This window comes from Cloeon dipterum, chromosome 4 (genome assembly GCF_949628265.1).
Source record: "Cloeon dipterum chromosome 4, ieCloDipt1.1, whole genome shotgun sequence".
Classification (NCBI taxonomy): Eukaryota; Metazoa; Arthropoda; class Insecta; order Ephemeroptera; family Baetidae; genus Cloeon; species Cloeon dipterum.
This window is the reverse complement of record NC_088789.1, coordinates 7408418-7436134: the sequence shown is the minus strand read 5'-3', so window position 1 is coordinate 7436134 and position 27717 is coordinate 7408418. Positions and strand designations below refer to the sequence as shown.

Below are 27717 nucleotides of genomic sequence, written 5' to 3'. Positions count from 1 at the left end.
CGCTATTGATTTCACTGATTCGCGGAATGCAGAGGACGGGTGATCGCTAAATTTCGTTTGTCTTGTTCTTGCTACAGTACGTGGTTGTAGCACTTTTTAGCATACATTATATTCATGAAAAAAATTTCCCAAAATTTTGTCATTGAGATTTTAAAATATATTAGCAAGTAAAACGTTGATAATATATAAATTATCTCCTTAAACGCATAATTATCACTATCCAACAAATCAACAAAATGGTATGCTATTTTGTGCCATGTTATACAATGTATACTGCCCTAATTAATTAATTAGAATACCGGGAACTTTGTTATTTTTATATCTTTCGTGACCAACTACATAGGAGTAGTTTTAGGTAAAAATTACCATTAATGTTCCGGGCTGCAAATCAAATGATACCGCACTCGATCAACTATTTATTTCACCATTTTATTACTTTTGAACTTAACCATAAGAATTATGAAAAAATATATCCTAGCAAAAATATCATCACTTTGGGGCTTTTATTTGTATCAAGTGTTGCAATGAGCTACTTTGGAATATCCATGGCAGTATCAGATGTTGAATGAGTTTTTGGCATATCTGCAGATGTAGCACCTCTTTTCTTCAGCAGGTCATTTAAGGTTTTGCGGTCAGCCTCCAGTCGTTGCAGCTCCAAAGACACAGTCTCTCGCTTCATGCGAGCGTGGGACTGCAGATCAGCTAAAATTTGGGAAATCTTGCTGTTCCGCTCGCTCTTCTCCTTGCTCCATCTCAGCTCGCAGGCTTCCAATTCCTTATTTGCCTCTTCACTAATAAGAGTAATTAGTAAATGAAGTAAACGAAAATATAATGAATCATACTGGAAAATGTTGGCACTGTAGTTAGCAACCCTCTTTTCCCTTTCGGCTTGGTCGTCGAGTAACTTGATCAGGTTGTTGACCTCATCATAACCTCTCTTCATTTTGTCATCACTAAGAGTGGCTTGCTCGCACGCCTTCTGCACCTTGCCAATCAGAGTCTTTTCCTCTTGAATTTCAACAAGGACTTGGGCTCCCCTCTGTTTCAGGTGAAGGACAATGTGTCTCATCTTTTTCTGGTTTACAGACGAGCTGTCATCTGCCTTTTTCAGCTTTCTCAGCTTCTCTTCCTCGATGCTAAACAACTCTTGCTCCATCTTGAGGAGGATTGCTTCTTGGCTCAGGAAAGAAGTGGTCATGTTTTCATTGTCTCTGTTTGGGTGAAATTGGGTTATAAATTATAACAATATGGCTACGTACTATAGAATTTCACCTGAGCATGGCGGCAGCCTCGTCAAAATTGATAACTGTCTGCATCATCTCTTTATTTCTTGCAGCATCTTCTTCAGCAATCACTTTCTTCAGCTCATCCAATTTCATGCTGTCTTTTGCACTGTCTCCAACGCCCAGGGGCTCTGCTTGCTCACCTTGAATCATTTTCTCGGCTTCTTCCTAAAAATATGTTCACGACGTGAAAAAAGTCAGTGTTTGAATTCAAAATAAAATTCACACAATGATCAAGAATCTTAAAATAACTGTTGGAGCATTAACCATTGTTATACTTTTGACCTCAGAAATGGTTTGTTGGGAAAATAGACAATTAACGTAAATTTATCTCTGCAATATTTGGAAAACTAAAAATTCCACGTTACTCTTATGATTGATAGGATACAAAATATTTAATAATAATAACTGTGGCTGTGCAAATAAGTATCAAATGCGTATTTTTTACTTTGTTTGATGTAATTATTGAATAAACCGCCATAGGTTTGCAGTTCCCCTTTTTAGGCTACCCATAAAATAAATGTACCACATTCTTGATTGTCCTTTAAAACCTTTGACTTTAACCAAAGCTGCCTCATATAAATGCTGGAAATAGTTGTACGCCGTTGGCGTTTAATAAATATTCTATTCTATAAAATAAATTTAATTTACAGAATTTACCTTATTGGCCTTCTTCTTTTGAGCTACTAAGTCGTCAAATTTCTGTTTCAGCTGCTGTTCAGTTAAATCATTCAGCCCATACTTCTTCTGCAACTCCTCATTCAAAGCCAAATTTTCCTCATAGAGCATGTTTGATAATTTCTGCCGTCTAATGTTTAGGGCTCCTGCTTTTTGTATGTTGTGCTCAGTTTCAAGTTTCTTGTTCTTCCTGCAAATTCAGGTTAAAAAGGAAATAGCATTATTCATAGTTAAATTTAATAGCAAACCTAGATTGATAGAACTCAGGGCACGTCCAGTCCTTTTGTTTAGATGTCTGTAGGTTCCAGAATTTGAAGTATTCATTGGTTCGCTCACAGTCTTTTCGAAATTCATTCGAGGCAGCTGTACGTTTGACATACCCCCTGTACCTCTTCATGCCAGATTCCTTAAAATTTGAGAGCAATATTTCTAATTTGTGTGGATATATGAATAGTAAATTAGCTAATATGGAATTTTATGTGCAATATGTATAGCGATTCAAAATCCAGCACGATATTTATCTACTTCTCGAACAATATGTAATTGAGATTGTTTCAACAAAGAGAAATATTTATTGTTAAATATTATAATTATGTACATGAGTAAAATGAAAACATACAGATCACTCTTCTCTGTCAGCTTTTTTAAACCGTGTAAATATGTTTGGCATTTTTGGATCATGTACAGATACATACAGTACAGGCGGAAGTTTGTAGTATGGTATTATTTTTTATCTGGTTTTCAAGCGCAATAATTATGATTGTGTTCCTTGCATCTAATTGCAAGAGTAGCCCGAACGTTTTTCCCAGAATACATAAGTAAAATTTAAAACGAATGTTTTGTATGGTAGATAATATGTATGATACAGAATCTATTCTATCGTATCTATGTACATAATACACTCCTCAATGTGAATGAACTAACGAAATAAAAACAAAACATACCATTTTGCATCAGTAAAAAACTTCTCCCGGTTTGAATCTCCTTAATTGTCCTGTAATTAGCATCTGAGGCTGCGATTTTGCTTGTTGTAATGCTCTTTCAAATATTAATAATACGTGTGTTTACATGCTGTGCTATGCCAGCTTGAGCTTGTGTTGTGATCTGGTATTTTGGCGCTGTTTGTGCGGCAGCTGCAAGTGGATTCTTTTTAGCAGATTGCTGCCCAGTGCTGCCGGGCAATTAGTTAGTGGAATTCGAAAGCTAAGATTTAAAGGCGCGAAAGGAAAACGAGTGTGCTTGTGTATGTAGTGCAAGCGAATGCGGCACTGACTGATAAAACCAAACTAACGTTTTTGTCTAGCCTCAGGCTGAAAATATGCATTTTCAGGTATCTGTTTTGCCGCAAAAAACTCATGAAAACAGTGGAATCAGTAATGGAGTTCCTTGCATTGCGTGGATTTCACAAAATGAGTTTTTCACCTGCTGTGGGTAATGTTATTTCCGGTTATTTCAGTAATACATATATAAGAACCGTAATATCGAATGCTATTAATGTCATCTTATTTAACATATTTAAGGAATGATAAATCTATTTATCGGTGGGATGCTAAAAATGGAACTAGTACCAAAGTTTCTGACCTGCCCATCGAATTGTGCCCAACTTCGTTACACAATCTTCAAAAATCGAAAGCGAATAATAAACCTGGGGCCGAGTTGCTATTGCTCCTGACAACTTCAAATGGTAGATTTATTAGATGAATGAATATTCGCATTAATTTACTACGAAGTTAAGATATTTTTATTTGATATAATAGGAAAAATTCTAATGATGACTGGAAGTGGTCGTGTTGAGAAGACAGTTGATGCTCACAAATCAGAAATTTTGGTTGCAAAAATCAGCAAAGACATGTCCAGCATTTTAACTGGTAAATATTGATTTTTGCATTTTGAACTCGTGTTATTAATCTAGCTTGATTTAATTAAAAATTTGAAGGCTCTGAAGACGGATTAGTCAAAGTTTGGTCTCGATCGGCGATGCTGAGAGCGAGCTTTAGCGAATCCGCGCCGCTGCCTGTGACCGCCGCAGATTGGTCAGCGGATTCGCAATCTATCGCCTTTGTACAAGGTGCATGGGTGATTTTAAAATCACTCATCCCTGGCATGGCACAGTCCAAGGTTGAAGAAATTCAGGAAATGTTATAGTATATAAGAAATAAATTTTACTTGCAGTGGCAAGCCCATGATGGGGTGGTTTTGAGCCTCTCGTGGAGTGCGGCTCAAAATGGGTTGTTAGCTACGGGCGGCGAAGACGGCAAATGCAAGGCAAGTTTTGAAAAAAAAGGATAATTGTGCCGTAATTTTGTTATCTCAAATTTTCATGCAAAAAGGTGTGGGATTCCTCCGGGCACTTGATGTACTCAAGCGGTAACCAAGGATCGCCGGTGATGTGTCTTTCCTGGAATCTAAATGGACAAATTCTTGCCGTCAGCTCTCACAACTCTCTCCGGCTTTGCCAGACCATAGGAGTAAAAATAATTGTAGTTCTATTTTTGCATGATATTAACAGTAAATTTGTAGAGATTCTCAACATCCGAATTAATTTCGAACAGCACTGCGCATTCACTGTCGTGGAACAAAGATAATTCAAGATTAATTGGAGCCTGCGGATCTGGGAAAATAATCGTTGCCAATGTGGTTGGAAGGTATATCTATTTTTCTAATATTTGATTTTCATGATGAGAAAATTATTATTAATTTTCAGAGAAATTCATCGCGACGGAATTCAAGCTCATATGATTGGGGACAAGGCGGTGCGCGTGAGAGACTTAAAAGCGTCAGATATGTGGGAGACCCTAGAAGTCAAAAGCTCCATTCTCCTTCTTGAAGCTGGCTTCGGACATGTAGTTCTGGCCACAAGTGATCGATGCTTGATTTACAACACTACAACAATTAACACTCCGGTTGAAGTGAAAGTGGCAGGTGTCTTTTTACTTCAAGTCGCATCCAAGTAACATTTTATTTTAATACAAATTTGCATTTAATTATTTAAATATTAAAATAGATGCTTTTTGGCGGTGAATGAATTTGGATTCTGGTTGTACACTTTGCAAGGACGAGCCATTGCTGTGCCTCAGGTCCCTAACTTACAAATTGTGCACTTGACCGAGAGCACTATTCACTTGACTGCAGACCACTTGGCAATTCGAGATTCAACCGAGTTTCGAGGTACACTATTGAGCTCTTTGGAGATTCAGTAATTAAAAAGTTTTTTACTGTCTCAGTTGTACACATTCTGGACTTTGGTTTTTCTCGGACCATTGATGGACAAAATGTTCCAAAAATTCGGTTTAAAGAGCCAATAAAACAAGTTGCTTTGAATCAGATAGATTCAGAGAGATGTCTCGCGGCAGTTGATTCGCAGGGCGATCTTTACGTTGTTCCAAATCCAGCCATTCCTAATGCTTCAATCTACAAGCTAGGTATTCATTTAAAATCTCTGCTTCGTCAGAATAAATACATAATACATCGGAATAAATCTCAATTTTAGCTAGCATGGTTCGCCAAGTGATGTGGAACTCCAGCAATCCATACCTGAGCGCTTTAACTGAGAGTGAGCTCTGCGTTTGGTTTTATCCGCAAATAGTGTCGTTCAACAATCAGTTATTGTTGAACACACGAATAGAAAGAGACCTGAGGTAAAATGGTTTAATGCCAGTAATTTTGTCATTAATACTGCAATTGCAGCGAAATCGGCACAAGTGGAGTGATAACGCAGTTCAGCAATGGAATCGTGGAAATACAGCGTCACGACAAAACAGCTATAAGCATTCCAATAAATTTGGTTCCGGCGGCACTGTTTTCCCTGACAGAAAAAGGAGATTGGGTCAAAGCAATTAAACTTGTGCGACGTGCATCAATGAACAAGCCTGGTAGCAATCATAGCTTCTTTGCTGCTCGGTGCTGCATGAAGAACCAACCAAAAAAATCGCTTTCATCGTACATTGCCCTTGGGTTGGTCGACGAAATAGAGTACATAATGAACCAAACTCAGTGACCTGTTTCTTTAAAAAGTAAACATGGCGTGTAAAAGAGTCTATAGTATTTTATTTTCTTAAAAAATAACAAATGTATTTCCAGCATAGGTCAAAGCAAATAATTCATTCATTTGAAAAGCTTGTGTGGATTCTCGAGACATTCTTTTGGTTAGCTGAGAGAGAAAGAGAGCTCCTCACTCATGAAATAGACCTTTCGTATCACAAGAAAAGTTTCATCATTCCATGGGCAAGCTTAACAGCAAAATACTGACATGGTAGGCTCACAGTTGAAGCCAGTTTGCCAAAACCAATTTGCTTTACAACTTGTGCGCAACAGAAGTGTTTACGTGATCGATTTCCAACATTGTTTTATTATGCTCTCAACAACAGCAGTTCGTCTTTGGCATGATAAGAAGTATTTCATACATCAACAATCGATTGTAGCGTAATTAATGAAAACGGTGAGCCTACCCCACAAGAAAAATGTAAAAAACCTTAAAGCACAAAGCATAATTATTTTATAAGATGCCATTTAAACTAAAATGCAATACAACATTAAGTCAATTCCACATTCAAAATTTTGTTGTTGCTTTGTTCACTAACCAAAAATTATTTGTTAAAATCAACATTACATTTTACCTGGCAGCCAAGAGCAATACATGTTAGTTCATTATTGCAATTGACACATAATATGTAGACCGATAAATGGAGGGGGAAGTACAATAATAAATTAACAATGATTGACACAAAGAGTGGCTGGTCAGCTTTGATTGGATGCCTGGTTCATGTCGTACAGAACCTGCGCAATTGTCCGAGATGATTCCACGTTGCTGAGTGCAATGCTTGCCAGGTGAGGTTCGTAGCTCCGTAAGTGCCTTTAAATTGCAAATAAGAATTAAGTTCCATGCAACTTAGGTAAAATATATTGTTTACCTCTTGCCAGTGTTTGAATAGATGACTAGATTTCTTAGTATTAATGATGATGTTAGGCGAATACTCTTTGTAACAGGCCCTTCGTTATCATCCTGAAAATGCGGAAGATAAATCAGTTAGAAAATCCGGATTTTACACAGGTTCAAAATTAAGGTGGCAAAACACTTATAATATATATCAGTGTACTTAACTTTAATTTAGTTGTTTCGCTACAAATTTTTAATCGTAGATTTTTTTTTAAATTCAGCTGGAGGCAGATGGTAATAAAATTGTAGCAAAGAGGTTAAGCAAAATGAAGACAAAGAGTGTTTACAGATAGCAAAAATACTTAAATCCAGAAAAATTAGCCTTATTCAATAAATCTACAGACTAATAATTTCTAGCACTAATTTCACATGAAATTGGTTTAACACTGTCTGATAAAATAGGTAAAAATCAGCGGTGAAAAAAACCAGGTGGTTAGAAAATGCGACCCTGTTTTAACAAAATAAGGCATGCAAAAATTGTGCAAATGGAGATAGGAGTGAGTGAAACTTAAGCGAGAATAGAAGGGCAAATAGTGAATTTGGAAGCATAAGTCATCAAGAATGGGATATTTACTTGGAACGAGAGTCGTCTTGAAGGATTAGTGTCAGCAGGCTGTTAAAACACAGTTGTTAGTATCAGCATGGCATGGAAAACGCGCTTTGCGTCTTGTTCTCTGACTTTTGATATTATTGACAGAATTGCGTGAAATTTGCACACGAAAATCAACAGTAAGCACAGAGAACCAGAGCAAGGCTCACCTGTTGAATGGGGCGAATGGTTTGAGTAACTTGCGGGACCGGAGGCCCCGTCTTTATGGAAGGAGCTGCGTCTGTGGTAGAGGAAGTGACAGAAGTAGTGGCAGTTGAAGCAACTGTCGTTCCAGCTGCAGCTGTTCGTTGCTAAAAGTTGGGTAGTTGTGTTATTAGTGAGCGAGAAACCCTAACCGAGCCAATGACTTCCGCATTTTGCCCAAAGGTGTTAATAATTGTAGTATTTCCCAATAGAAAGTGTCCAACACTTACCATCAACTCCTTTGGATTGACGAACTCCAGAGCATGCCGCTTGATCGCGTGAAGAGCAGCATTTGGAGCGTAGCCAGGGTGAGGAGGGGGTTGGGCTGGAGCAGGAATTTCTGTCTTGCCACTCATAGCCATCTGCTTTCTCCTCGCAGCCACCGCCTTCATCGTCTGAAATTTATCAGAAGGAGTCTTGTAACTTGATTGATACAATAAATATGGTGGCAACATGAAATCAAGCATAGCAGTATAAATTCAATGAAGTTAAGTAAGGTACTCAAATCACGCGATGATATGAACCCTGGTAGGTTATTTAATCAATGAGAACATTAGCAGGTTACTTGTGCAAATCATTAGGTTATAATAAAGTATTGATAATGATGTATTGCTAGAATGGATTGCTTGTAAAGTTAACACGAAAAAAATCACAATCAAAATTACCTCATTATTGCAATGTCTGTCATAAAGATGAGTCATCAGGGAAAACCTCTTTCGTTTGAGATTGTCGCACCGTTCCCATAAGCACTGCACATCCTCAGGGCCAGTCGGACAGTGGCTCTGGCAGGCATGCATGTACACCTCATTAGCAGACTTGAATATCCTGAAAAAAGCAGTTGAAATAAATATTAAAGCAGCAGAAGAATGAATTTGTCTACACAAACCTCATACAACCCCTCCACTCGCAAACATAAGGTGAAACTGGAACCGTCGGGACTGGCTGGGCAGGTGTCGTTGTTGAGGTGGTTGACGTTGGCGCACCAGCAGTGGTTGTGGTCGTGGCGCTAGGGCCTGGACTTGTGGAATTCACAGGTGGACTCGCTGTGCTTGTAGCAACTGCTGCAGAGAGGGTGGAAGCCACTGATGCAGGCGGCCTTTGGACCTGCGTGGGTGCCACCACCTTGAGCAGCTGCTGGGCGCCGCTGTTGGAGGCGTCAACCGGCCTGGCGATGATGGGACTGCAGCCAGGAAGGGATACAGTCATCTGGCCGCCCGCACCTTGGGTCAGCATCAGACTCTGCAGGCCAGAGGCGCCGCCCTGAATTGCACTTCGGGGGAGCTGCACCATCATTGGTTGGCCCGGGGTGCCCATCTTTTGGCCCTGCTGATGCAATATGATGATGGTCTTTTGATTTGAGCCCTGCTGCTGCGACGGTGGTGCCAGCAAAAAGGTCTGGCCTTGAGTCAGACCCTGAGGAGCACCAACAACAAAGGTTTGACCGTTGTTCTGGGTGAGCAGCAGTTGCTGACCGCCGCCTGCGGTCGAGTTGATCAGCATTGGCTGCTGGTTTTGAACAATCACCTGGAATAGACATTTAAACATTTCAAGCTACGATTACCAATATAGAAAAAACATGTATTATGTGTAGTAAGTGCAAATAAAAAACACAGTATAGAATTATAAATAATCAAATTACCTGGCGCTGACCCGCCTGCTGAACCAGAACTTGTGCTTTGACAGGTGTTCCAGATGCCTGGGAGATGACAACCTGACCTTGCTGAATATTTCCGGGCGTTACAATGATTTGTCTTGACCCAGCCGAAACAATTACAGGCGTCTGAGTGGTAGTGGCTGCGGTAGTAGCTGTCGCAGTTTCAACAGAGCTTGCACTCTCGGACGAATTATCTGGTTCCGATTTGGATTCAGTCACTGCTTCAGCCTTGACTTCACCATTCAGGCAAATTTTCTTCGCCTCCTGAGGTGGGGTTGGTGCAGGCGCTGGTCGTTTCAGGCCCTGCTTTGTCTGCTCTGCAGTTTGGTTGCCGTCTCCTGAAACGTCCACTTTGCTTTCCACCACCTCAAGGCCCTTCTCACTTATCCTAATCTCCTTGCTCATAACACCATTAATCACGGGCTCCTTCAAGGCAACCTTCTTTTCCAGCAGGTCGGCCAGCATGCCTTTAGCTTTGGGCTTTTCCGTGCTGCCATTGGTCGTTTTCACCTCTTCGATGGACTCATTATCGATGTCCAAGTTGTGAGGCATGCCGTTTAGTAGAATGCCTTCAAAGCTGGTGAGACTGTTGTCCCCATCTCCGTCAGTGGAAACACCACCTCCACTTGACATGATGGAATTAGCCGTGGATGCTGCGGAGTTTGAATCCTCATCAATCTTGGTTGATTTTTGAGGCGGAGGAGGTGGTAGAAGGGCGTTGCCTTTGGCGCTGTTGTCTGTTGTGTCCATGCTGTTATCTGTTTGTATTTCAGGTGACAAGAGGCTTCTGGTGCCGTTGACTTTGGCGACAACAGGCTGCTGCTCAGCGGATTCTACAGTCTTAGTGGCCGATTTCATGGATGTCATCCCAGTGCTGATGGGCTGCAAGGGTGGCGGTGGCGTAGGTGTGCTCATTATGTGCACCTGCTGCCCCGTTTGGAGCTGCTGCTGCATCAACCTTTGTTGCCTTTGAGCTACCTGCAATTCCATATCAAAGTTGAAACATGAGCTTGAAATTCAATTTGGTTGTGAGTGTTGCATTTCAGTTGCTTGGTTAGGAGCCTAAATCAAATCAAATGGGTTGGTAACAGGGCGGGAGTCGGGAAGATTCAATTCATTGTTATTTGTTATCAGTTTATGGAAAATTGGATGGTTAGAAGTTAGAACGGCACACGGCACAAATCATTATGAGAACTAGCAAGCAAGCACAACCAGCCACGAAGCCACTTTACCGCCTGTACCAGGACCAAAAAACTAAAGATAATGTGATGATGTGGAGAGGGAGGTGCAGAGGCGAGCGTGGGCACTTCTGTGTCATTTTTACCTGTTGAGCGTCTGTGGTATTAGTAGCTGATGAGGTAGTCACGACGTTCAACATGCTCATGCTCTCAACTACTGAGGTTGATGTAATACACGGGGCAGTGTTTACCTTTGAGGCCAGAAGGCTCTTGATTAGGGAGGTGTTTGGGGTCGAGGAGGAAGAGGAGGACGAGGGTGTGGGTTGGGAACTAGAGCATGTTGATTGGGCTCCTTGGGAGGTATTGGCTGGTGAAGGGGAACCTGATGTAGGTCTCTGTGCTGGATGTTGTGCATTACCCAACAAAGCCTGCGTCAAGTGAGGGTGTGCCATCACCTTCACACAACATATCAGCAAATTAACGACATAGATACAACCACACTGATGTCATAAATACAGATGACGTGAGAATCAGAAATGCAATCGGAACTTACATTCAAAGATCAATTAAAATCATCATGTAAAAATATGCAAAAGAGATCAAAAATTGACTCAACAGACAAGATCTAAACACACGCAGAAAAACATGATTTTGAAAAATTATTGGACTTTAATTTTGTCCTCGATTGGGTGTTATTGCATTTCCCATTCCTGTAACTAATTCCAATACTGAAGACTCTATGGCTAGATGCTCAATGGCAGTTTTGTATGTGTGAGCATCAAGCCATAAAATGCCTCGGGTAGCAAATACGTTCAAGCTATTTTCGAATACAAAACTGCATGCCCATTGGCACTTTGCTCGTAAAATAAACGACTTCATTCTGACTAAATATTATCAAGCCAATTTTACGAGACAACAGAGTGCCTCCGAGAATGCAGCACAAAACAACAGTGGTGAGATTGAGATGGGGATGAAAGAGTGACAAGTGAGCGCGGCAATGACTTTACACCTAAGGACACGCACCTGACTCTTGCTGTCCACCTTAACACCAGGTTTGGACGGCGCACTAAGCTGGGCTTTAAGAATTGGCGACGGCGCGATTAGCGCAGAGTCGCCAGCCCCCGCGGAGGCAACTGGTGTTATGGGGGCATTTTCAGCTACAGTGGCAGGGGCGGGGGATGGGGTGGGCTGCAGTTGGGTGCTGGTCACAGCATGACCAGAAGCTATAGGGGGCACACCACTAGCTCGCACCTTTATTCCGACGTATTGGAACTCCTGGGTGCCACCAGGTGCCGTCAACGGCTTCGGGTTTGGTCCGACAGAGCCTCCAAAGACGGTCCTGAAACATTATTTAGAGATGTCTTCCCTCAATATACTGAATTAGATGGGTCAAAGAAGGGAGAGAAGGAGAGAGCAACGTTTCTGGTGTAAACATAATAAAGACGACCTAATATGGCAAATTTCTAGGTGGGCTCAATTTTGATCACGATAGTTCCAATAACAAAATGCAAACAACGCTAAAACAAGAATTAAGAAGTTGATAAAAGCTCTAAGAACTCCGGTTCAGAAAAAATATGAACTAGTTAAAAACCACTTAAAAAAATAGGAACAGGGATAATTTTTTAATTTATTAGAACTGTGGAAAAAAGTTTTGTACTTTTTTCAAAATGCTTACCTTACTAGCCGCGAAAACTGAAAGGATGGTAGACCTCTTCGACCGATTTTAGAGCAAGCAGCCACATACTGCTGGTACATTTCATTTTGGTCCACAGCAGCACCTGACGAATGTTCATAGTTGGCCCTAAGCCACGCCATGCCGTATTGCTCATTTTCCTGAATTTGCTGCTGTTGCTGTTGTTGTTGCTGCTGCTGCACTATTTGTGCTTGTGGCGCTTGGATCACAATTGTAGTGGTACCTGGGGTTGGCTGAGGCATGGCTTGGATGGGCCCTGAAATGAGCAACAAGGCAACAGTTAGCAATTTCATGCGAGTTTGCACACAGCTGGGTGGGAACTCACTCTGAGGTGTTAACACTTGTCTGGTGACAACAGTTGTTTGTGCGGCGGGAGTGACATTCATGGTAGTGAGCTGAGTCAGCTGAGGTGATTGCATGGGAGCATTCATGACAACGTTGTTGGTGGCGTGCACAACTCCTCCTTGCTCAGGCACACGCTCAACAACTCGCATCAAAATGCATGCTCGAGGCCCATAGCTCTGAGCCTGGAAAAAAATAAAGAACAATAATTAAGGCTTTGTTATGCATTTTTATCAATAAAAACTCACCTCTACTGTGATAAGGGAAACTAGAGTGTCGATAGCACCATGGACCCTGCAGATACTGTTGCAGGCTTTTTCCCCAAGCGAGGAGAGTGAGTAGAGGCACTCCAAGGTGTAAATCAGCAACATGATGTCGTGGAGTGTGAGGAAGGTGCACACTTGGTCGTAGACCTTCTGCTCTACCAACTTGAGCATGAGTTCTTCATTGACCTCGTTCTGACTAAGCTTGTTGATTATCTCAAGACAAGAAATAATCATGAAGCGGTCTGGCGACGAGAGCCCCTTTGTGACGGTAGACAAGAGCATTGCTGCCAAGGTGTCGGTTTGAGGGTCTTCCAAAACCATTTCGCAGGCCACCTGACTCAACATATCAAGCCCCATTTGTGACAGTCTATTCCACTTGGACTGTGTGCAGATGAGGGCAAACCTGAAACAATTGAAATCAAAATTGTTTTAAGATTCAACACAAAGTTAACTGCGGGTCAGAAGGTTAATTATATCCTATACCTCCTCACATAAAAAAATAGAAAATATCGCAGAGTCAGTTAAATATTATAGGAAAAAATTATTATTACTATTTTTAAATTCGCCTATGGGAGGAATCCGGGCTTGCACACCTGCAAACGCGTTCTTGGGCGAACCTCCGTCGGCCACCCGGGTTTCGCCCCGATCCGCCCCGTTTTGGCGATTTTTTTTACACAAGAGCATAGGGAGACCGTTTGCTTCGAAGGGGCTTTCCGGGCCCCTGTGGGGCGGCGGCAAAAAACCTCTTAGGCCCCAACCCCCCTTGGCCCCCGCCCCTTAACTGCCCCCCCCTGTCGATGGGTATTATATAGGAGGGCCATTAGCTCAATTTTTTTTCCAGTGCACTGAAGTTCTCATTCCACTCTCTAAATTTACCATTGATAGACTGCCACGATCAATAGAAACTTACATGTAATATTCTTAAATTTCTATTAATCATTAGGCGAATTCAGATAATATTAAAAATGAAAGTGAAGCGATAAAACGTACCTCAAAAACGACGCATTCTTCGATAAGACAGGAATGTTTTCCTCTTCAAAGCTGAGATTCCTCAAAATAGTAGCAATTTGTAGCACCCGTTGACCCAAAACCTCGTTCACGCCCAGCCCTCTGCCCAGGCATAAAAAGTCCTTTTCACTCTGTCCAAAATCCACCAAAGGTCCCAATTTGGAGTAATCGACTGGATCGCACCAAAATAAACTTTCTCCTTCTGGTTTGGGCAGCTGAGGAATTTCATCCTCAGGTACTTCAACCATTCGAATTTTCGGTTTTTCCACTTTCACTTCCACTTCAACCTCTGGTTTGGAGGGCACTTCGCCCTCAGGGGGCTGAGCGTCCACCTCCTCAGGTTTGATTGGGTCAGCGCCGCCCTTAGGGTTGGCAGCTGGCGCGCTTTCGCCATCTGGCGCACCTTCACCACCCTCAACCTGAGGCGTCTGGCTTGGCCCATCATTAGTCTTTTCATTGTCCACTTGCATTTTCTGCACAGAACTGTCCGTTTCGCAGGCAGCTTCAGAAGGGTCAGTCACTGGGTCTTGCTGGACGTCATTGGAGGGCACTTCTGCACTCTGACCTTCACTCAAGTCAACCATCGTGCAATCGTCAGCAGTTTCGTTTTCAGGCACTACACTTGGAGGTTTTGTGGATGGTGGCGAGGCTCTGTCCCGCAGCTCCTCAGCGCATTTGTTCAGGTCGGATTCCTCGAGCACACATTCACTGTCCAACAAGTTGTCCGGCAAGGACGAAGGAGTAGGTGGAAGGCAATAGTTGCTGCTAAATTCTTTCACGGGAGGAGGTTCAGTCAATTCAAGAAAGTCTTTCTCTTCGACTACGTCCGACCAGAAACGCATTGTTGACTGGCACTTAGCTTTTCGAAACATGTCCATAAACGCGTTTCTTAACGATGCTATAAACAAATTAAATTGGGAGTATGAGCTTACATGAATTAATATTCCTCAGGGATAAAAAGAGCAAAAAAAATGTTTATCTAAAAAATTGTATTGCTTACTAAAATAAAAACTCTTATTTTATTTTTAAAATAAAAATAATATTAGTCTTCAACCAAATAAAAAGGATGCCTTTGAAATAGTGAGAAAATGTATAAGCAAGAGAGGAAAACTTACATTCTGCGAATACACCAGCATGTGCCAATAGAAGATCAATGAGACGAGGACACCTGTCCAGCTTGAGCGTGTGTTTACCCTCGTTTGACAACAGGGTGCACACATTAATTGCATAGTCCTGTTCATTAGGAAGCGGTGACAGGAGGGACAGAGCCAGCCGATCATATTCTGTTGGCTTGAAAAGGTTTGTCGACAGACCTGCATTGCTTCGCATAGATTCTGAAAGAAAAATTTCAAAGTGAAAACACAGACTTAAGCGGTAGCAGATAATGAGTAACCTGAGATGTTATGGTGGTGGTGGTTGTAGGTGAGAGGAACATTGTGAATCGCGCGGACTGACCAGCGCCGATTGTGAGCATCTTCAGGGTCCTCATCCTGGTCGGCAACTTCGCCCATGAAGTGGACCCTCTCGTAACGCTCCAAATACCTGATGTATATTTGCTTCAGCGCCACCCCTCCGTTGACGCACAAGGAGGACAGCGAGAACTGCTCCAGGAGCGTGTCCCATTCTGCTCTTTGATTTACCTTTGAATTAAAAATAATTGTTTTAATTAAGGCTTGAGCCAAGTTAATTGATATTTTAGTTAAGATTATTTCAAGGTCAACTTCCAATTAAGTAAATAGCAGAAAAAATCGAAAAGAATAAAAATACCGCCAAATGCTGTTATTGGTTAAATTGCCATAACATTGGCATAGCGTAAAAAATGCCGCCTCGGGCCATTCTAATAAAAATAGCGATGGAGGCTGCATCTTCTGCTGCTTGGTCATGACAAACCAGCGAAATACGGTCGACGGAATGCGGCAAATTTAAGCGAAACGCCAAAACCATTTACAAGGGAGCAATAATTAATCGGCGCGACGCAGATTCACAAAAAATGGGGGCCGCGTGTCTAGCACCTAACTTCCGTCTGATCGGGGACTGCGGGGCCCGCAGGCCCCAAGCGTGTCCGAGCGGGCGAGCGAGCGCGCGTCGGACAGTCTAAGACACAGTGGCGGCGGAACGCAAACAAAAACATACCTTCTCCCATCCTCCGTGTGCGGTCACAAGCACGTACAGCAAATACAAATCGACTTCATGGCCGTGTAATCGGGGAATCTGTCTGAACGGAGTCCTGCGAACAAAAACAAAAGGATGAGCGGGCGCGCGAGCTGGTGAGTCGCGCGGCCCGCGGCCGCAACGGGTGGCCGACCGGCCGGCGGCCGAAACGCAGTCGGCGGGCACTCACCCTCGTCCATCGTGGAAGTGGTGCAGTTCTCTGAGAAAAGCGTCACGTTCCTTTTGGTATGTGACTGGGTCCTTATTCAGAATTTTGGCCATTCCGCGGACAAAATCCTGCGTGCTCTCAGAGGGTTAATCACACATCTTGGCCCTTGGCGGCCGAGCGTTGCCCGTCGGAGCGCTCACAACACGTCGTTGGGGCAGTATCTAGGTGGAAACGGCACACGTTAAGCCCCTCAGCGAGCGAGCGAGGTTAGCAGCGCGAGTGGCCCGAGCTAGCAGCCAGCGACACAGACTAAGGCACCCGCAGGCTTGGCTTTATCCTCACCCCTGTGCCCTGTGCCGTCGACCAGCCTGCCCGCCCGCTCTCCGCGCGCGCTCATCGCCAAACGTGCAGACACACTTGCCGCCCGCCGCACTGGCCGCCGTGCCTGCCAGATTCGCGCGAGACTTATTTTCGCCAAATCAGCCGTGTTCGGCCCGAATTTTGCCACTCGACACGCTGGGTCGTTCGTGCGATCTCACTTTATGATATTACGTCAAGATGGCGGATATACTCGAGTTCGCGCGCGGACAGGTGCACCCGGGTCCGGGTGTGCGCCGCCGGCTGCCGCGTTATCAAGTCTGCCCTGTCTCGTGCAAGGCGATTTTTTGAAATAAACAAGAGTCGAACGTGTGTCAGTCGACAATGATTTTTGCCGAATTTGGCAGAATTTTCGATCCTGCGCAGGGGGCGGGTCTTGTGGTGGGGCATCAGTCACGTCCGCGCGCAATATTTCATTTTTTGAATGAACGGCTGGCTTTCAACATGCGAGCGAGCGGCTCCACGCACGCGGCTGCGGCGGGTCGTTCTTTTGCGTTGCGGAATGTCATCTTCTCGCTCACGTCTATGTTGTGAGCCGCCGGCCGGCGAGAGGGAGAGAATTCGCGGCCGGCCGGCACCGATCGCGGCAAAATCGCAGACTCGCGGAGCCGGCGAACAAGAGTCAATTGCTTGCTCGCAGACTTGCTGTCTGCCGCTGCTTACAGCAACTTTTGTTTGATGCGCTCTTCAATTGTGTGCAATTTGCAATACTGCGAGAATCATAGATTTATTTCTTTTCTGAACCATTAAATATCGTTTTACTATTCTTTAATTTTAGCACAAATAATGAAAAATTGACCTTTAATGCAGTGCAGTACTGTAAAATAGAAGTTTGCTTATAAAATAGAATTAAATAATAAGTTACTCTCCTTACTGCTGTAAATCCATAAATTTTTTAACATATAATTAGTGTAAATATAATAAACTTGAATTAGGGGTAAATTTATATGATATAATATACACTTAAAAGTTTATCCCGTTTCCCGTTATATAAAATAGAAACAAATTTTGGGTTGTCGTGTTTGCAGCAGAGATTATTAATTAATTAATTTAATTAAATCAGCAAACTTAATGAAAAAGCTGAATAGTTAAAGGTGACACTGGTTGCATTTTTCAAATGAAATTGAAATTTGACCTAATGTTGGAAAAAGGTACAGCACAATTATTTAATTAAGGATTGAAGGGATTAAAGTTAATTAATTTTCCCTTTTTAATTGATGATAGTATCATAATAAAATTTATAGCAGTTTGAAAAACGAGTTTTCTTTTTTAGGCCAGAAAGATAATTGATTGAAAATTTGGAAAATTTCTTGGATGAAAGACAAAATCCACCAATTTGTCAGGAAATGATATTGACGGCACTGAGCTGGGATGCTTTTGTGCGTTGGCTGCTTGCACGTGGGATGTCCGTCCTCACCCCTGTAGCAAGAAGGGTTGAAAGCGCGCAGTGCAGGACTGTGAGAAGGGGTGATTTTTATTTAGACGTCAACATATGCGCGTGATTTACTTCTACACAATATTGCAACTCTCTTACCTAACGCCATATTAGCAAAACAAATAAATCATCTCGCTCGACGGAAACCTAAATTCTGTTGCATTAAATCATAGCGCATAAATAATCTATGTGAGCGCCTGGTTGCATATTGAGCAACACCTCTGGGCGCGCCAACCAACAGGCCTATAATGAATGGTTAGCAACACGTTCACTAAACTACACACTTGTGCACTCTATCTTGCCTCCTGCGGTCAGCCTAATACTAAATACTAATTTAATTCAAATAGGCTGAACAAATTTATTAAATATACACTGCAAGTTTGTTTGAACAAATTATCTTAAAGTCCATTTCCATTAATTTAATTACTATTATTACTGTGGTTAGCTCTATGCTGTAAAAAATATCTAGTTTTTGACGCATAATAAAATTATTTTTAGACAAATAATTAAAATGAATTACCACAGGGTCTTTAAAACTTACCTAACATCAAAATCTTAACCATTTTGTTTACTGTACGAATTTGTTCAATTTTGCAGGGCTAGAAATTTCGACTAATATTTCAGCAAAATGATTCATTGATATCCTCAAGAGACAAATATAAACTTAAATCGCTTATCGAATGGATTTTAACCATCGGTTCAAGGGTAGGACTGACTAATCAAAATTCACTTCTTCTCGAGTTAATTTATTTACCCATCTGACAACTACAGCAAGCAAGATTCCACTTTATTGAAGTCCATTACAGTGCCAGTGATCACGTTGAGAAAATCGCTGGATTTCTTCTGCTTGTACTTCATTAACAAGCGTCTGCTGATATACGGGCCACACAAAGATAGGAATCCCACTTGAACAAACTCATTTTTGCGAACAGAGAAAATTTCGATGGCAGTGGAAAGAGACTCCCAGTTTTTCAATTCTCTCCCACTCAAGCTAACCAATCTGTAAGGAACAGACAACGAATTGTACAGACACTTGACATCTTCTAGCATGTCCATATAAACGTCATATTCTTTCTCTCTACAATTTTCTAACACAGCGAAAACTTCGGCTGCGGTTGTCTGCACTGGGCTTGCCAACTCTCGGTCAGGGTAATACTGTCGGCCAACAGTTACCAATTTAATTGGAAGAGTTTCGTAGGCATTCAAAGTTTTTGCGAACAAAGCACAGAAAGAAGCGCGAGACGCACCACCGACAAGATGCACACTCGCGTCTGGTGATGTGTCTTCATCAGACAGCAGAATGAGCACCGAACTCGCGTCTCGATGAGCCAGTCCACAGCCTTCGGCAATGACGCTCTTGACAAAATCAGAGTTTGCGCTTTTCACATATCCGCCCATGGTTTTGTAGCAAATTTGGCTTAAAGACAGTTCCAAATGAGCTTTGGCAGAAGTCACGTCCTCAACGGCATTCTTCTGAAAACGAATAAGATCTTTATGGGGTTGCATGGAGGTTGAATTATCAACCTCGTAGAAGATTTTGTTTTTCTCTGGTGGGGTTTTGGGGTGGAGGTCGTTTGGCAACTGCAGAAGTTTAAGGATGACATTGTCTTCCAAGGCTGCAATTTCCTGAGTCATGCTCTTCAGATTATCTCTCAGCATCACACTAACCGCCTTGAGTGGTTTTATTTCTTTTTCATTTTTCTTTTCATCTTTAAACAGTTCCTTAAGCTCTTTCGTTGTGGCCTCCCTTTTTAGCTCAATATTCCTCTTTATGGCTTTCACACTCTCCAGGAAGTCCCACGACTCTTTTAACTTCTCAACGTTCACATTTTCCATCCCACGGACAGCGATAACATTTTTTAACTCTTCCAAATTCCTGAATTTACTTTCTGCGTCTAGATTTGGTTGGAGAACGCCATATGTTTCTTGGGCTCTCACTGAAGTCACATACAGGGCCGAGCATTTATTTGAAGCAGAGAGGTGAAATTTCCTGGCAGTTGCCAAGAACCGTACAGCGTGCTGCTGTAAAATCTTCATTGTGGGTCTGCAGAAGCTATTGATTCATCATCAGCCTCTGTTCCTTGGGTCGCAATTTTCCTTTTCTTCGGCAACTGGAAATTGCCAAGTCCTGCTGCTTTCTCTGAATCTTCAATGCTGTATGGCTCTAGTTCCAAGGCTTTCAGTCTTCGCTTATGCACTTTAGTACGGAAATGTTCCTGCAGAGCCTGATCGTTGATGAAGTATCTCCTGAAAGTTAAACCATTTTAAATTAATACGATGGCTTTATTTTTTAAGTTCTAAAAAAACTAAACTAACAGCTCAATAGAAAAAGCCACAATCTGAACTTATCATTAGTGCCATAAACCTGCGATGAGCAACAAAATTTAAACTTACGCGCAATGCAAGCAATAATGTTGAGCTTCTCCTGGTTTGTCAAGGTCAATTTCCTGGTTCAGGAGTTTTTCTGCTACTTCAGGTTTCAAGTCTGCGTCGATCTGAAGAATTCATTTGAAAATGTTACATCATTTTCTTGCCTGAATCGTGACTTTTGTTATTATGTATGTACCTCATCCAAATCTTTAGTGCGTCTCTTAGTGCGCCATCCCTTTTTCAAGTGAGTATCTCCGTTGTGGTACTTCCTTCTCTTGTACGTCATATCGGTTTCCAAAGAAAAAGCTTCAATTTATTTTGAAGCATTGGCTTTTGAAATCCAAATTTAATTCGAAAAGCTTATTTCGCACGTGTGTGTGTGGCTCACTGAAGGGCGTGGTCGACGGAATTTTTGTTTTTTTTTTCACGGCTGCCAACATTACACGGTTTTGAATGTATCAACAACTAACCAAAATTATATTTTGGGAAATTACGATTACTATCATCATGCAAGTTAGAAATATTATGATTACTTTTTCAAATGCATTAAAAATACTATGCGAAACGGTAAAAACTTGACAAATGATTGTGGAAAGCAAACTTGGTACATTAAGTGATGTAATTACTATTCATGAGTTAGAGTAATAACACCTGTATTTTCAAGTACCAAGATGAAAATTTTATGTTTGATGTTTCAGAAAGAAAATAAGTTTGTCAAATTTGTTTCAAATGGAACCGATAGTCAAAGACACGTTTGAAACTCTCAAAATTTAATCACGAATGCATTTTTTATTTCCTAAATCAGCAACAGTTAAATAAAAGGTTGAAGACAGCTGTGTCATTTATTCTCTCTTTCCCAGCCTGGTGCGTGAACCACATTTTAAGAGTTCAGAAATTAACTTGAGCCCTAAAATGAGGTTGCAGTTTATTTGCTTTCACTCCGACTTTCATGTGCATTTTCGACTGAACCCTCCTCATGTACTGAATATCTCGGGATTTCCTGTAATACAAGTAAAAAATATGATTATTCATATATACTATGAACTATAAAAAGGTAAAGCTTACTTAAGAATAGCCTCCTTGGTCGATTCTGTGTACCCAATCGCTTTGTATCGAGCAAAGTGTTTCGGCTTGACAGGAAGGAGCGCTCCGTTGGGATTCAAATTTTGCCTGAAAATTTTTAGAATAAATTATTTATAACAAAAGAGAATAAGTGACATTTTGTACCTGTAATATGTAAATAGGGATCTATGGCCAATAGTGGCTCCAGAGGGAAGGGTTAGTTGGAAATCGTTGTCTTCCAGAACTGGAACGTCAACTTCCATGTCCTCTTCATTATTGTCAGGGTAGCTACTTCTGTAATCGTAGAAATCGGCAAACTCCATCAAGGTCTCTCCTTCGTACTTGACCTTGCAGTGGCCCTTGTCCGTCATGTGTTGCCGAGTGGCTTCAGCAGACCAGAAGGCCTTGTTGTTGCCGCTGCACCACAAACACATGAAGCCTTCTCTGACTTTGGAGCCCAGGTAGCTAAGAAGGCCTCTCAGGTCACTGACAAACTCCAAATCTGGAATGAAGAATGAATGCGCCTCTGACATGTGCTTCAGGTTTTTAAAAGTCGATGCACTGTGGTGCTCGCAGAAAAGGCAGTCTTTCGCGTCAATCTCAATATCTTCATCCCATTCGTCAGAGTCAACTTCCTCGACGTCCGATGCTTCTTCTTCCTGAACCACTTGCTTTGCATGACTGGCCTCCTTCACTTGAACAAAGTCACACTTATTTTCAGCTTCTTTGTGTTTCTTGCTCGGCAAGTGGTTGTCAAACGATTTTTGCGAGCCGAATGTCTTGCAACAAGGCCTGCAATAAAAAGCCTCTTGAACCTCCTCAGTCTCCTTGTGCTGCAGGGTGCGTCGCTCGAACTCTTCAGACGTAACTGCGGGCAGCTCGGCGATCTTCCTTTTCAGGTTGTACCTGTGCCATTCTGTTTTGTAGTGGACGCGCTGCAATTCTGGGTCTTGGAAAATTACTCGGCACGAAAGACACGTGAACTTGGCAGCCATGATCGACACAATAACACGATTTGTTCGATTCTTCGCCTTTCTATAATGTACAACAGCTACTGCTGTTTACGTGTTTCCATCTGCAGGTAAAACTTCATTGATCATTATTCAGTGTGACGTCAGTGAAAGCCGAGTTGTTCCGAGTGCGTTGAATCCGCAGCGGTCGACACCGACAGGTTCCGAAGCAAGCAAGACCTGTACAAGACGGAAAATGCAAGATGGCAGCCGACGTGAAGTCCTGTCCAGTTGGGTGTCTGTGAAAATGTCATATTGTGACTCGTGTTGCTGGCTAGACGATGAGTAAACATGAGTGAATAGTGGCTAACTATTAGTGTAGTGGTTTGCGAATCGAGAACTGTCAAGAAACGACTTCAGAATGGCCACGGATAAAATCAAAGTCGCTGTCCGAGTAAGACCCTTCAACCGCAGAGGTAAATAAATCTTTTCTCAATGAGGCACTCCTATGATAACTCGTGATTCATGTGAGGAAAAACTCTAGATTAATTGTCTATCATCTCTGGAGCCCAAGTTAAATGTGAATTTCTTTAAAACTAAAATAATGTATCTATTTAAAAATTTGTGTAAAATAAAAATGTGCAAAATTTGGAAAATATCCTGAAGTTAGAAATAAGTTTTGTTTAAATTTTTTATTTTTACATCTCTTCCCAGATATTGCATTTCTCTTTGCACTATAAAAGCGAACTCAAAAGATTTTCGCCTGACAGGTGTTTAAAGACAGCAGGTTGCTATTAGGGGGAGAATGCTTTAGCGGCAGGTGCGAATAATTTGCTTGCTGGCCTGTATCAGAATTTCGAACTTAACTATAGCGGAGTGATATTTTTATTTCACACTCGAAGGAGCATCGGACATGATCTCAATTGTGTGGTAAATTTTCAGTAGTGCACTTTGCTTTCGCAAGTAACCGTTCCGGTCCTTCAATTCCCATTTCACCTGTCAGGGGTTTCCAAAGAATGAGAACCCTTGGTTATCACTTTCTAGAATGGAAGCAGCCGGAGATAAAAGTCTAAAGTGTGGGCTGAGTGGAGATCAATAAACTAGTCCCTTATCTCTGCACCTTTGCTTGCTCATTCACGTTCGTGCTAGCTCGTCTCTAGAGTATGATTTTTAGCTTGTTTATTGAGCATCTCGGCCCAACACACCCTTGCAGATTAGATTATTATTGATATTATTGCCAGGGTGGCGCAAACACCAAGCAGCAAAACTGGTATGTTCCAGAAAATACAGATGAGTCTATCTGAAGGCACTTTATCCAAATGGAGCACCTGCTGAGATTGTGGCAAAAAAATTATGATGGAAGGGAATGAATAAGTATTGATTATCAGCTGGAACTTAGGCTGTTCAAAATAATGATTGAAAAAATGCTGTTCCAAGCTCAACATTGAGCCGCTAGGGTTTCAGATTTTTCCCAGCTGTTTCGAGATGACTCAATCGACACTTTTACAACGTATTAAATAATCTTTTGTTAGGAAATTTTATCGCGTTACCTTACACCAGAAATTTAAAAACTAATGTTAATCATTTGTGAAGAAATCTGAGACATTTTTGAGCAAAGAAACAATAAAATATATTTGTGAGCTCATCTTTATTCGTATATTTACGACTTGTTTTGGTACGTGTCACCAATTCACTAAGCAAATATCAATTAACGCCTTTTTTCTCATCCCTTTCCTCTTCCAGTTTCACCCGACAGGCCGACAGTGGGTTATCAAATCTAGCGCCTCTGGGTGCGTGTTCTCTAGGCCTTAACATGCATAATCGCACACTTGCCAAACAAATCTCGTCTAAAATTGCAGACGGTGCACGAAAAAGACCACCTCAGTCTCCCTAATCGTGTGCTCCGCCCATTTTAATAGCGCTAATTTCCTGTGGCTCATCAGCGTGAGCGCAGAAAATGAAAGCCTATTAAAAAACTGTTGGTGCATGCCTGTTGAACAATTAAAACGACAATCTCGCACGATGGCAGGAAATAAACACTCGAACCCCCGCTACTCCAACGGCGCGCGGTGATTCCCTTCCGAATCCCTCTTGATCTCGATTGACTCATTCGCAGACCATTTTGAATATTGAATCTGAAATTTCGAGACCTTGACGAATGAAAAGGAAGTCGAGTCTGGTTACAACGAGGATGCTCGCAGATGAATAATGCGAATCGAGCGGACACTCAGCTCATAACAAATGAAAACGGCTGCTTGCGCACCTTTATATACGAATAAAATACGCTAAAACGCCATTATATATTCAAGAGTGATTCATCTCTTCCAGTCGGGACGCCGACGGTGACGTGTTTCACCCATTAATTTATCACCTCTGCGCTTCATTTATTTGCAAAGCTTGCTGATAAAAACACAACAACAAAATGTAACTCAATATTTATTCTTCTAGCTATCAAATTTCATCTAGTTCAACTGTGCCTTAGTTGCATCTACGAAGGAAATATAATTTGTAGAAATTTAACCCTTTTAACTCGCATTGTGTAAATGCGCGCTTGTGAAATTGGGGCAGTCTCTATCACCAATTTGTTTGCGATCCTCGTGTCATGGCGTGCTGTGCTCTGTTTGTCTGCTGTCTCGCTTTTTATCGCGTTCTGATGGCCATTTCTCTTTAGAAACTGCTATTTTTTGTGGGTTCGCATTCAATTGCACCATTATTGTTGAAAGCTACAACCACTAATAACTTTCGCAGAAAAAAATCATAAAATCATTATCAAGAGCACAATTCCATAGTTTCTTTCAAATACTCAAACCTGATCATGCAGACTAAAGCGATTTTTTTTTGCGAGAAGTAAAAATAATTAAGTTTTTGGGCCATCAACAGTTAATAAGAACTGAGTAATAAAACAGAAATCCTCTGCAAGCAGCGGATGTCAGCAAATATGAGAGGGAAATTCATTTTCACCCCTCGCGAAATATTTTTCGTCCGCAAAAGCCGCTTTTTAATTAGTGGCAACCGCTCTAGCGCTTCGCATTAATTTTCTAGCTGTCAGATTTCCGTATTTGCTCAGCAGCTTGTTCCTCTACATTTTTTCCATCCAAACGCGTTTCAGAGAGGAGTGCTTTCTGGTAAATAATTCATGTGCGAAACGAGCCCCGTGAAAAGGGGTCTATCTGCATTATTTTGCTGCGCCCGCACCCTTGTCCCCACTTGAACTCGCATTTCGCACCGGATCGTCAACGATGCGGCTGAATAAATTACACGCGATGGTTCACCTCGGCGTAATTAGCTGCTGTGGCGTGTATTTATCAATTTCAAAACGCCGACTTTTAGTGCAAACAAGCACCGGATTCAAGGCGGTTAATTAGTACGCACTTTGTTGCGGCTGAGAATTATGAAGTTCCACATTATTTTGTTAGCCGTGTTAGTGAAGGAAATCGCAGCAAGGGTTGAACGTAATTATAGAATTAAAATTTTAATTGAGAGCTTCAAATGAAAACAAATTTACTCTCGAGTTTTGTTTCTAAAGAATTGCGAGTTTTAAAATTAATATAATTACATCGTTTCATGTTCCAGAAGCTTGCAACCGATACTAATGTATTTTTTAACTTCTAAGTAAGGGAAATATCTTATTAATATTGTTATTTTTTGTAGAATTGAGCTCAGGCTGAATTTATGGTTACTTTTAGATGTGCTAAAATACACTCTGCGTCAGTGAATATTTTTTTAGTGACGCAGTGCTAATTTTAGTTGGAAAAAATATTCCAATGTCATTTATCCTGGCTGTATCCATGATGAGCTCGTTTGCAAAATTTTGTAGTGGGAATCTTTTAGTCTTGATTTGCGGCATTTTTTTAGCTTTGCAGCAACAGGACTGACTGGCACTTAACGCCTGCTACTTTCTTGCATTTCCCTCGACTAACGTGTCACTCAGCATGACTTTTAAACCAACACACTTATGTACACACACCGCTTTGTGTGACTTTTATCGATCAAATACGCAACCCTTTGATTCTCATCCAAGCCGCCAGACAGGCTTGAAATTCAATCCAGCGTGATGCGCGCTCGCCGACTGCTCGCTCACTTCCATCACGGCCTCCACTGGGAAATTCGAAATTATTTTCACCTTTCTCCAGCGCACATTCTTCGCGAGATGTGTGACAACAACTTTTTCTTACACCGTGTGTCTCAAGCTTTTTTCCAACAAGGAGCAAATTGCTGGAAGAGTGAACACGCTACTCTGGCCGCCCCCATTAAATCACTATTCTCAAATGGCTGCAAAAACGTCTTATTTTATGGGGACAATCGTATAAAACTTTCGCAATCGCATGTGTCGCCGATAAGCTTTCGGCACCTTTAGTTGAGATTGAACCAGCTAAATTTTCAACTCGATGGCGCATCATTGAGTGAAAGAGACCCAATTTCTCCATCGTTTATTACTTCGTTCATGTTTGCTGCCAGCATGGGTACATTATAAAGCAAAGACGTGGCGTGACTTGCACTCCCGTGCGATGAAACTGTGCACAAACATTTCACAGCTCGTCCAAGTGCACTCGCTCCATTTATCCACATCTTTCAGACTCCACTAGTATGACTAGTATTTTTCCTGGGCAGGAAGTGAGTTTGATCCATTAATTATTAACACCCCCGCGCTCCAACAGAGCCGTCAAGTGGGAGACCAATTTTCCTGCATCACGCGGCGTCAAGCTCATCACGAGACGTGATTCTCGTAACAGCTTTGAGGGTCAGGGCCGTGCAGAACAAAAATGTTATGACGTGCGATCACATACTGTACTAATTCGTACTTGAATCGAAAGCCGGCAACAGTTGCATGATTCTGAGGTGGCGTGTGCCACTTTGTCGTTGCCTTGCGAGAAACCGAATCGCCCGCCACTCTACGAAGACTGGCTCGGCGTTAAACATGCTAATTTGCCCGGTTAATCGGTCCACATGGAACACCTGTTCGACGTCTCGCACCCTCGCCGCCGCGGTGCCAAATTAATGATCTAATTGAAATTCCATGCCCAACGCTGCAACTGATAACAAAATTTCTTTCTGCGTGCGTTCAATCTGACGCGGCGCTTTAAAGATGAAAGGAACTCATGAAAGCTGCATTGTGATGCCGACTACACAGATTCCGGATAATAATAATAACAGGCGAGTGCAGCTGCAGTGGATTTTTCTTTTGATGCAGATGAGAGCAGCACGTCAAAGCGCACCCGTTCGCTGCTGCTGCTTCATCGGTGATTATTTTTAGTGCCTAGGATGAATGCAGTAGTTAGTTAATGCTTTTTTCCGCGATTGCTTCATTGTCTGGATATGAAAAGCTGGGAAATCGATTTTTTTGCCGCTCAAACCTTGCAAATATAGTTAA

General features: G+C 42.0%; 7 protein-coding genes across 22 annotated transcripts in view; 2 read left to right on the top strand and 5 right to left on the bottom strand.

Annotated features, from left to right (window-relative positions):
* Positions 1-408: 408 nt before the first annotated feature.
* On the bottom strand, positions 409-3047 carry LOC135944627 (trichoplein keratin filament-binding protein-like). Its single transcript, XM_065491711.1, has 6 exons — positions 2906-3047; positions 2210-2367; positions 1944-2151; positions 1273-1451; positions 843-1211; positions 409-791 (listed from the first exon to the last, which is right to left on the bottom strand). Exons 1-6 carry the CDS (start codon positions 2906-2908, stop codon positions 530-532), a joined length of 1179 nt encoding a protein of 392 aa, XP_065347783.1. The 5' UTR covers positions 2909-3047; the 3' UTR covers positions 409-529.
* A 127-nt stretch (positions 3048-3174) lies between these two features.
* On the top strand, positions 3175-6189 carry Oseg5 (intraflagellar transport protein Oseg5). The gene is made up of 12 exons (XM_065491710.1): positions 3175-3392; positions 3482-3645; positions 3719-3829; positions 3898-4079; positions 4134-4226; positions 4292-4429; positions 4482-4606; positions 4666-4911; positions 4966-5129; positions 5186-5383; positions 5452-5599; positions 5649-6189. Exons 1-12 carry the CDS (start codon positions 3280-3282, stop codon positions 5956-5958), a joined length of 1992 nt encoding a protein of 663 aa, XP_065347782.1. The 5' UTR covers positions 3175-3279; the 3' UTR covers positions 5959-6189.
* On the bottom strand, positions 5989-16802 carry Bap170 (Brahma associated protein 170kD). 7 transcript variants are annotated; one of them, XM_065491702.1, is made up of 18 exons: positions 16173-16802; positions 15965-16058; positions 15225-15471; positions 14947-15165; positions 13814-14729; positions 12806-13226; positions 12541-12742; positions 12198-12471; positions 11546-11861; positions 10669-10977; positions 9330-10322; positions 8577-9214; positions 8356-8515; positions 7921-8085; positions 7657-7797; positions 7472-7510; positions 6872-6963; positions 5989-6813 (listed from the first exon to the last, which is right to left on the bottom strand). In XM_065491702.1, the coding sequence occupies exons 1-18, from the start codon at positions 16262-16264 to the stop codon at positions 6699-6701; spliced, it is 5433 nt and encodes a 1810-aa protein (XP_065347774.1). In that variant the 5' UTR covers positions 16265-16802; the 3' UTR covers positions 5989-6698. The 7 variants fall into 7 exon arrangements, with proteins under 7 accessions (XP_065347774.1, XP_065347777.1, XP_065347779.1 ...); XM_065491705.1 differs by having other exon boundaries at positions 10774-10977; XM_065491707.1 differs by having other exon boundaries at positions 11774-11861; positions 16173-16800.
* Positions 16803-18694: 1892 nt separating this feature from the next.
* On the bottom strand, positions 18695-20001 carry Slimp (Seryl-tRNA synthetase-like insect mitochondrial protein). Its single transcript, XM_065489647.1, has one exon. It carries the CDS (start codon positions 19999-20001, stop codon positions 18730-18732), a length of 1272 nt encoding a protein of 423 aa, XP_065345719.1. The 3' UTR covers positions 18695-18729.
* On the bottom strand, positions 19998-20733 carry LOC135943197 (zinc finger protein 593 homolog). The gene is made up of 3 exons (XM_065489648.1): positions 20531-20733; positions 20359-20459; positions 19998-20211 (listed from the first exon to the last, which is right to left on the bottom strand). Exons 1-3 carry the CDS (start codon positions 20618-20620, stop codon positions 19998-20000), a joined length of 405 nt encoding a protein of 134 aa, XP_065345720.1. The 5' UTR covers positions 20621-20733.
* Positions 20734-21087: 354 nt separating this feature from the next.
* LOC135942406 (cytoplasmic 60S subunit biogenesis factor ZNF622) lies at positions 21088-22417 on the bottom strand. The gene is made up of 3 exons (XM_065488523.1): positions 21562-22417; positions 21400-21504; positions 21088-21334 (listed from the first exon to the last, which is right to left on the bottom strand). Exons 1-3 carry the CDS (start codon positions 22389-22391, stop codon positions 21223-21225), a joined length of 1047 nt encoding a protein of 348 aa, XP_065344595.1. The 5' UTR covers positions 22392-22417; the 3' UTR covers positions 21088-21222.
* A 140-nt stretch (positions 22418-22557) lies between these two features.
* The window catches only part of Khc-73 (Kinesin heavy chain 73), a 36394-nt gene continuing 31234 nt past the window's right edge, over positions 22558-27717 (top strand). For 6 of the 10 annotated variants that reach the window (XM_065488511.1, XM_065488508.1, XM_065488506.1 and 3 more), the window contains exon 1: positions 22558-22822. In XM_065488511.1, coding sequence (XP_065344583.1) covers positions 22768-22822 — 55 coding nt within the window. In that variant the 5' untranslated portion in view covers positions 22558-22767. The remainder of the gene's footprint in view (positions 22823-27717) is intronic. The other 4 variants (XM_065488510.1, XM_065488507.1, XM_065488512.1 and 1 more) reach the window with 2 other exon arrangements.

Excerpts from the sequence above, each read along its gene's own strand:
- Slimp (XM_065489647.1), bottom strand. The coding sequence starts at position 20,001 with ATGAAGATTTTACAGCAGCACGCTGTACGGTTCTTGGCAACTGCCAGG.
- Oseg5 (XM_065491710.1), top strand. The coding sequence starts at position 3,280 with ATGCATTTTCAGGTATCTGTTTTGCCGCAAAAAACTCATGAAAACAGT. Across the intron at positions 4,080-4,133 it reads CTGGCATGGCACAGTCCAAG|TGGCAAGCCCATGATGGGGT; the intron begins GTTGAAGAAATT and ends TTTTACTTGCAG. Across the intron at positions 5,384-5,451 it reads TGCTTCAATCTACAAGCTAG|CTAGCATGGTTCGCCAAGTG; the intron begins GTATTCATTTAA and ends TCTCAATTTTAG.
- LOC135943197 (XM_065489648.1), bottom strand. The coding sequence starts at position 20,620 with ATGACGTACAAGAGAAGGAAGTACCACAACGGAGATACTCACTTGAAA. Across the intron at positions 20,460-20,530 it reads GCACTAAAGATTTGGATGAG|ATCGACGCAGACTTGAAACC; the intron begins GTACATACATAA and ends TGAATTCTTCAG. Across the intron at positions 20,212-20,358 it reads CATTATTGCTTGCATTGCGC|GAGATACTTCATCAACGATC; the intron begins GTAAGTTTAAAT and ends TTTAACTTTCAG.
- LOC135942406 (XM_065488523.1), bottom strand. The coding sequence starts at position 22,391 with ATGGCTGCCAAGTTCACGTGTCTTTCGTGCCGAGTAATTTTCCAAGAC. Across the intron at positions 21,505-21,561 it reads TCCCTATTTACATATTACAG|GCAAAATTTGAATCCCAACG; the intron begins GTACAAAATGTC and ends AAAAATTTTCAG. Across the intron at positions 21,335-21,399 it reads ACCAAGGAGGCTATTCTTAA|GAAATCCCGAGATATTCAGT; the intron begins GTAAGCTTTACC and ends CTTGTATTACAG.
- Bap170 (XM_065491702.1), bottom strand. The coding sequence starts at position 16,264 with ATGGCCAAAATTCTGAATAAGGACCCAGTCACATACCAAAAGGAACGT. Across the intron at positions 13,227-13,813 it reads AAGAATGCGTCGTTTTTGAG|GTTTGCCCTCATCTGCACAC; the intron begins GTACGTTTTATC and ends CAATTGTTTCAG. Across the intron at positions 9,215-9,329 it reads AGCAGGCGGGTCAGCGCCAG|GTGATTGTTCAAAACCAGCA; the intron begins GTAATTTGATTA and ends TGTCTATTCCAG.
- LOC135944627 (XM_065491711.1), bottom strand. Across the intron at positions 1,452-1,943 it reads AAAAGAAGAAGGCCAATAAG|GAAGAAGCCGAGAAAATGAT; the intron begins GTAAATTCTGTA and ends ACATATTTTTAG. Across the intron at positions 1,212-1,272 it reads GAGGCTGCCGCCATGCTCAG|AGACAATGAAAACATGACCA; the intron begins GTGAAATTCTAT and ends TCACCCAAACAG.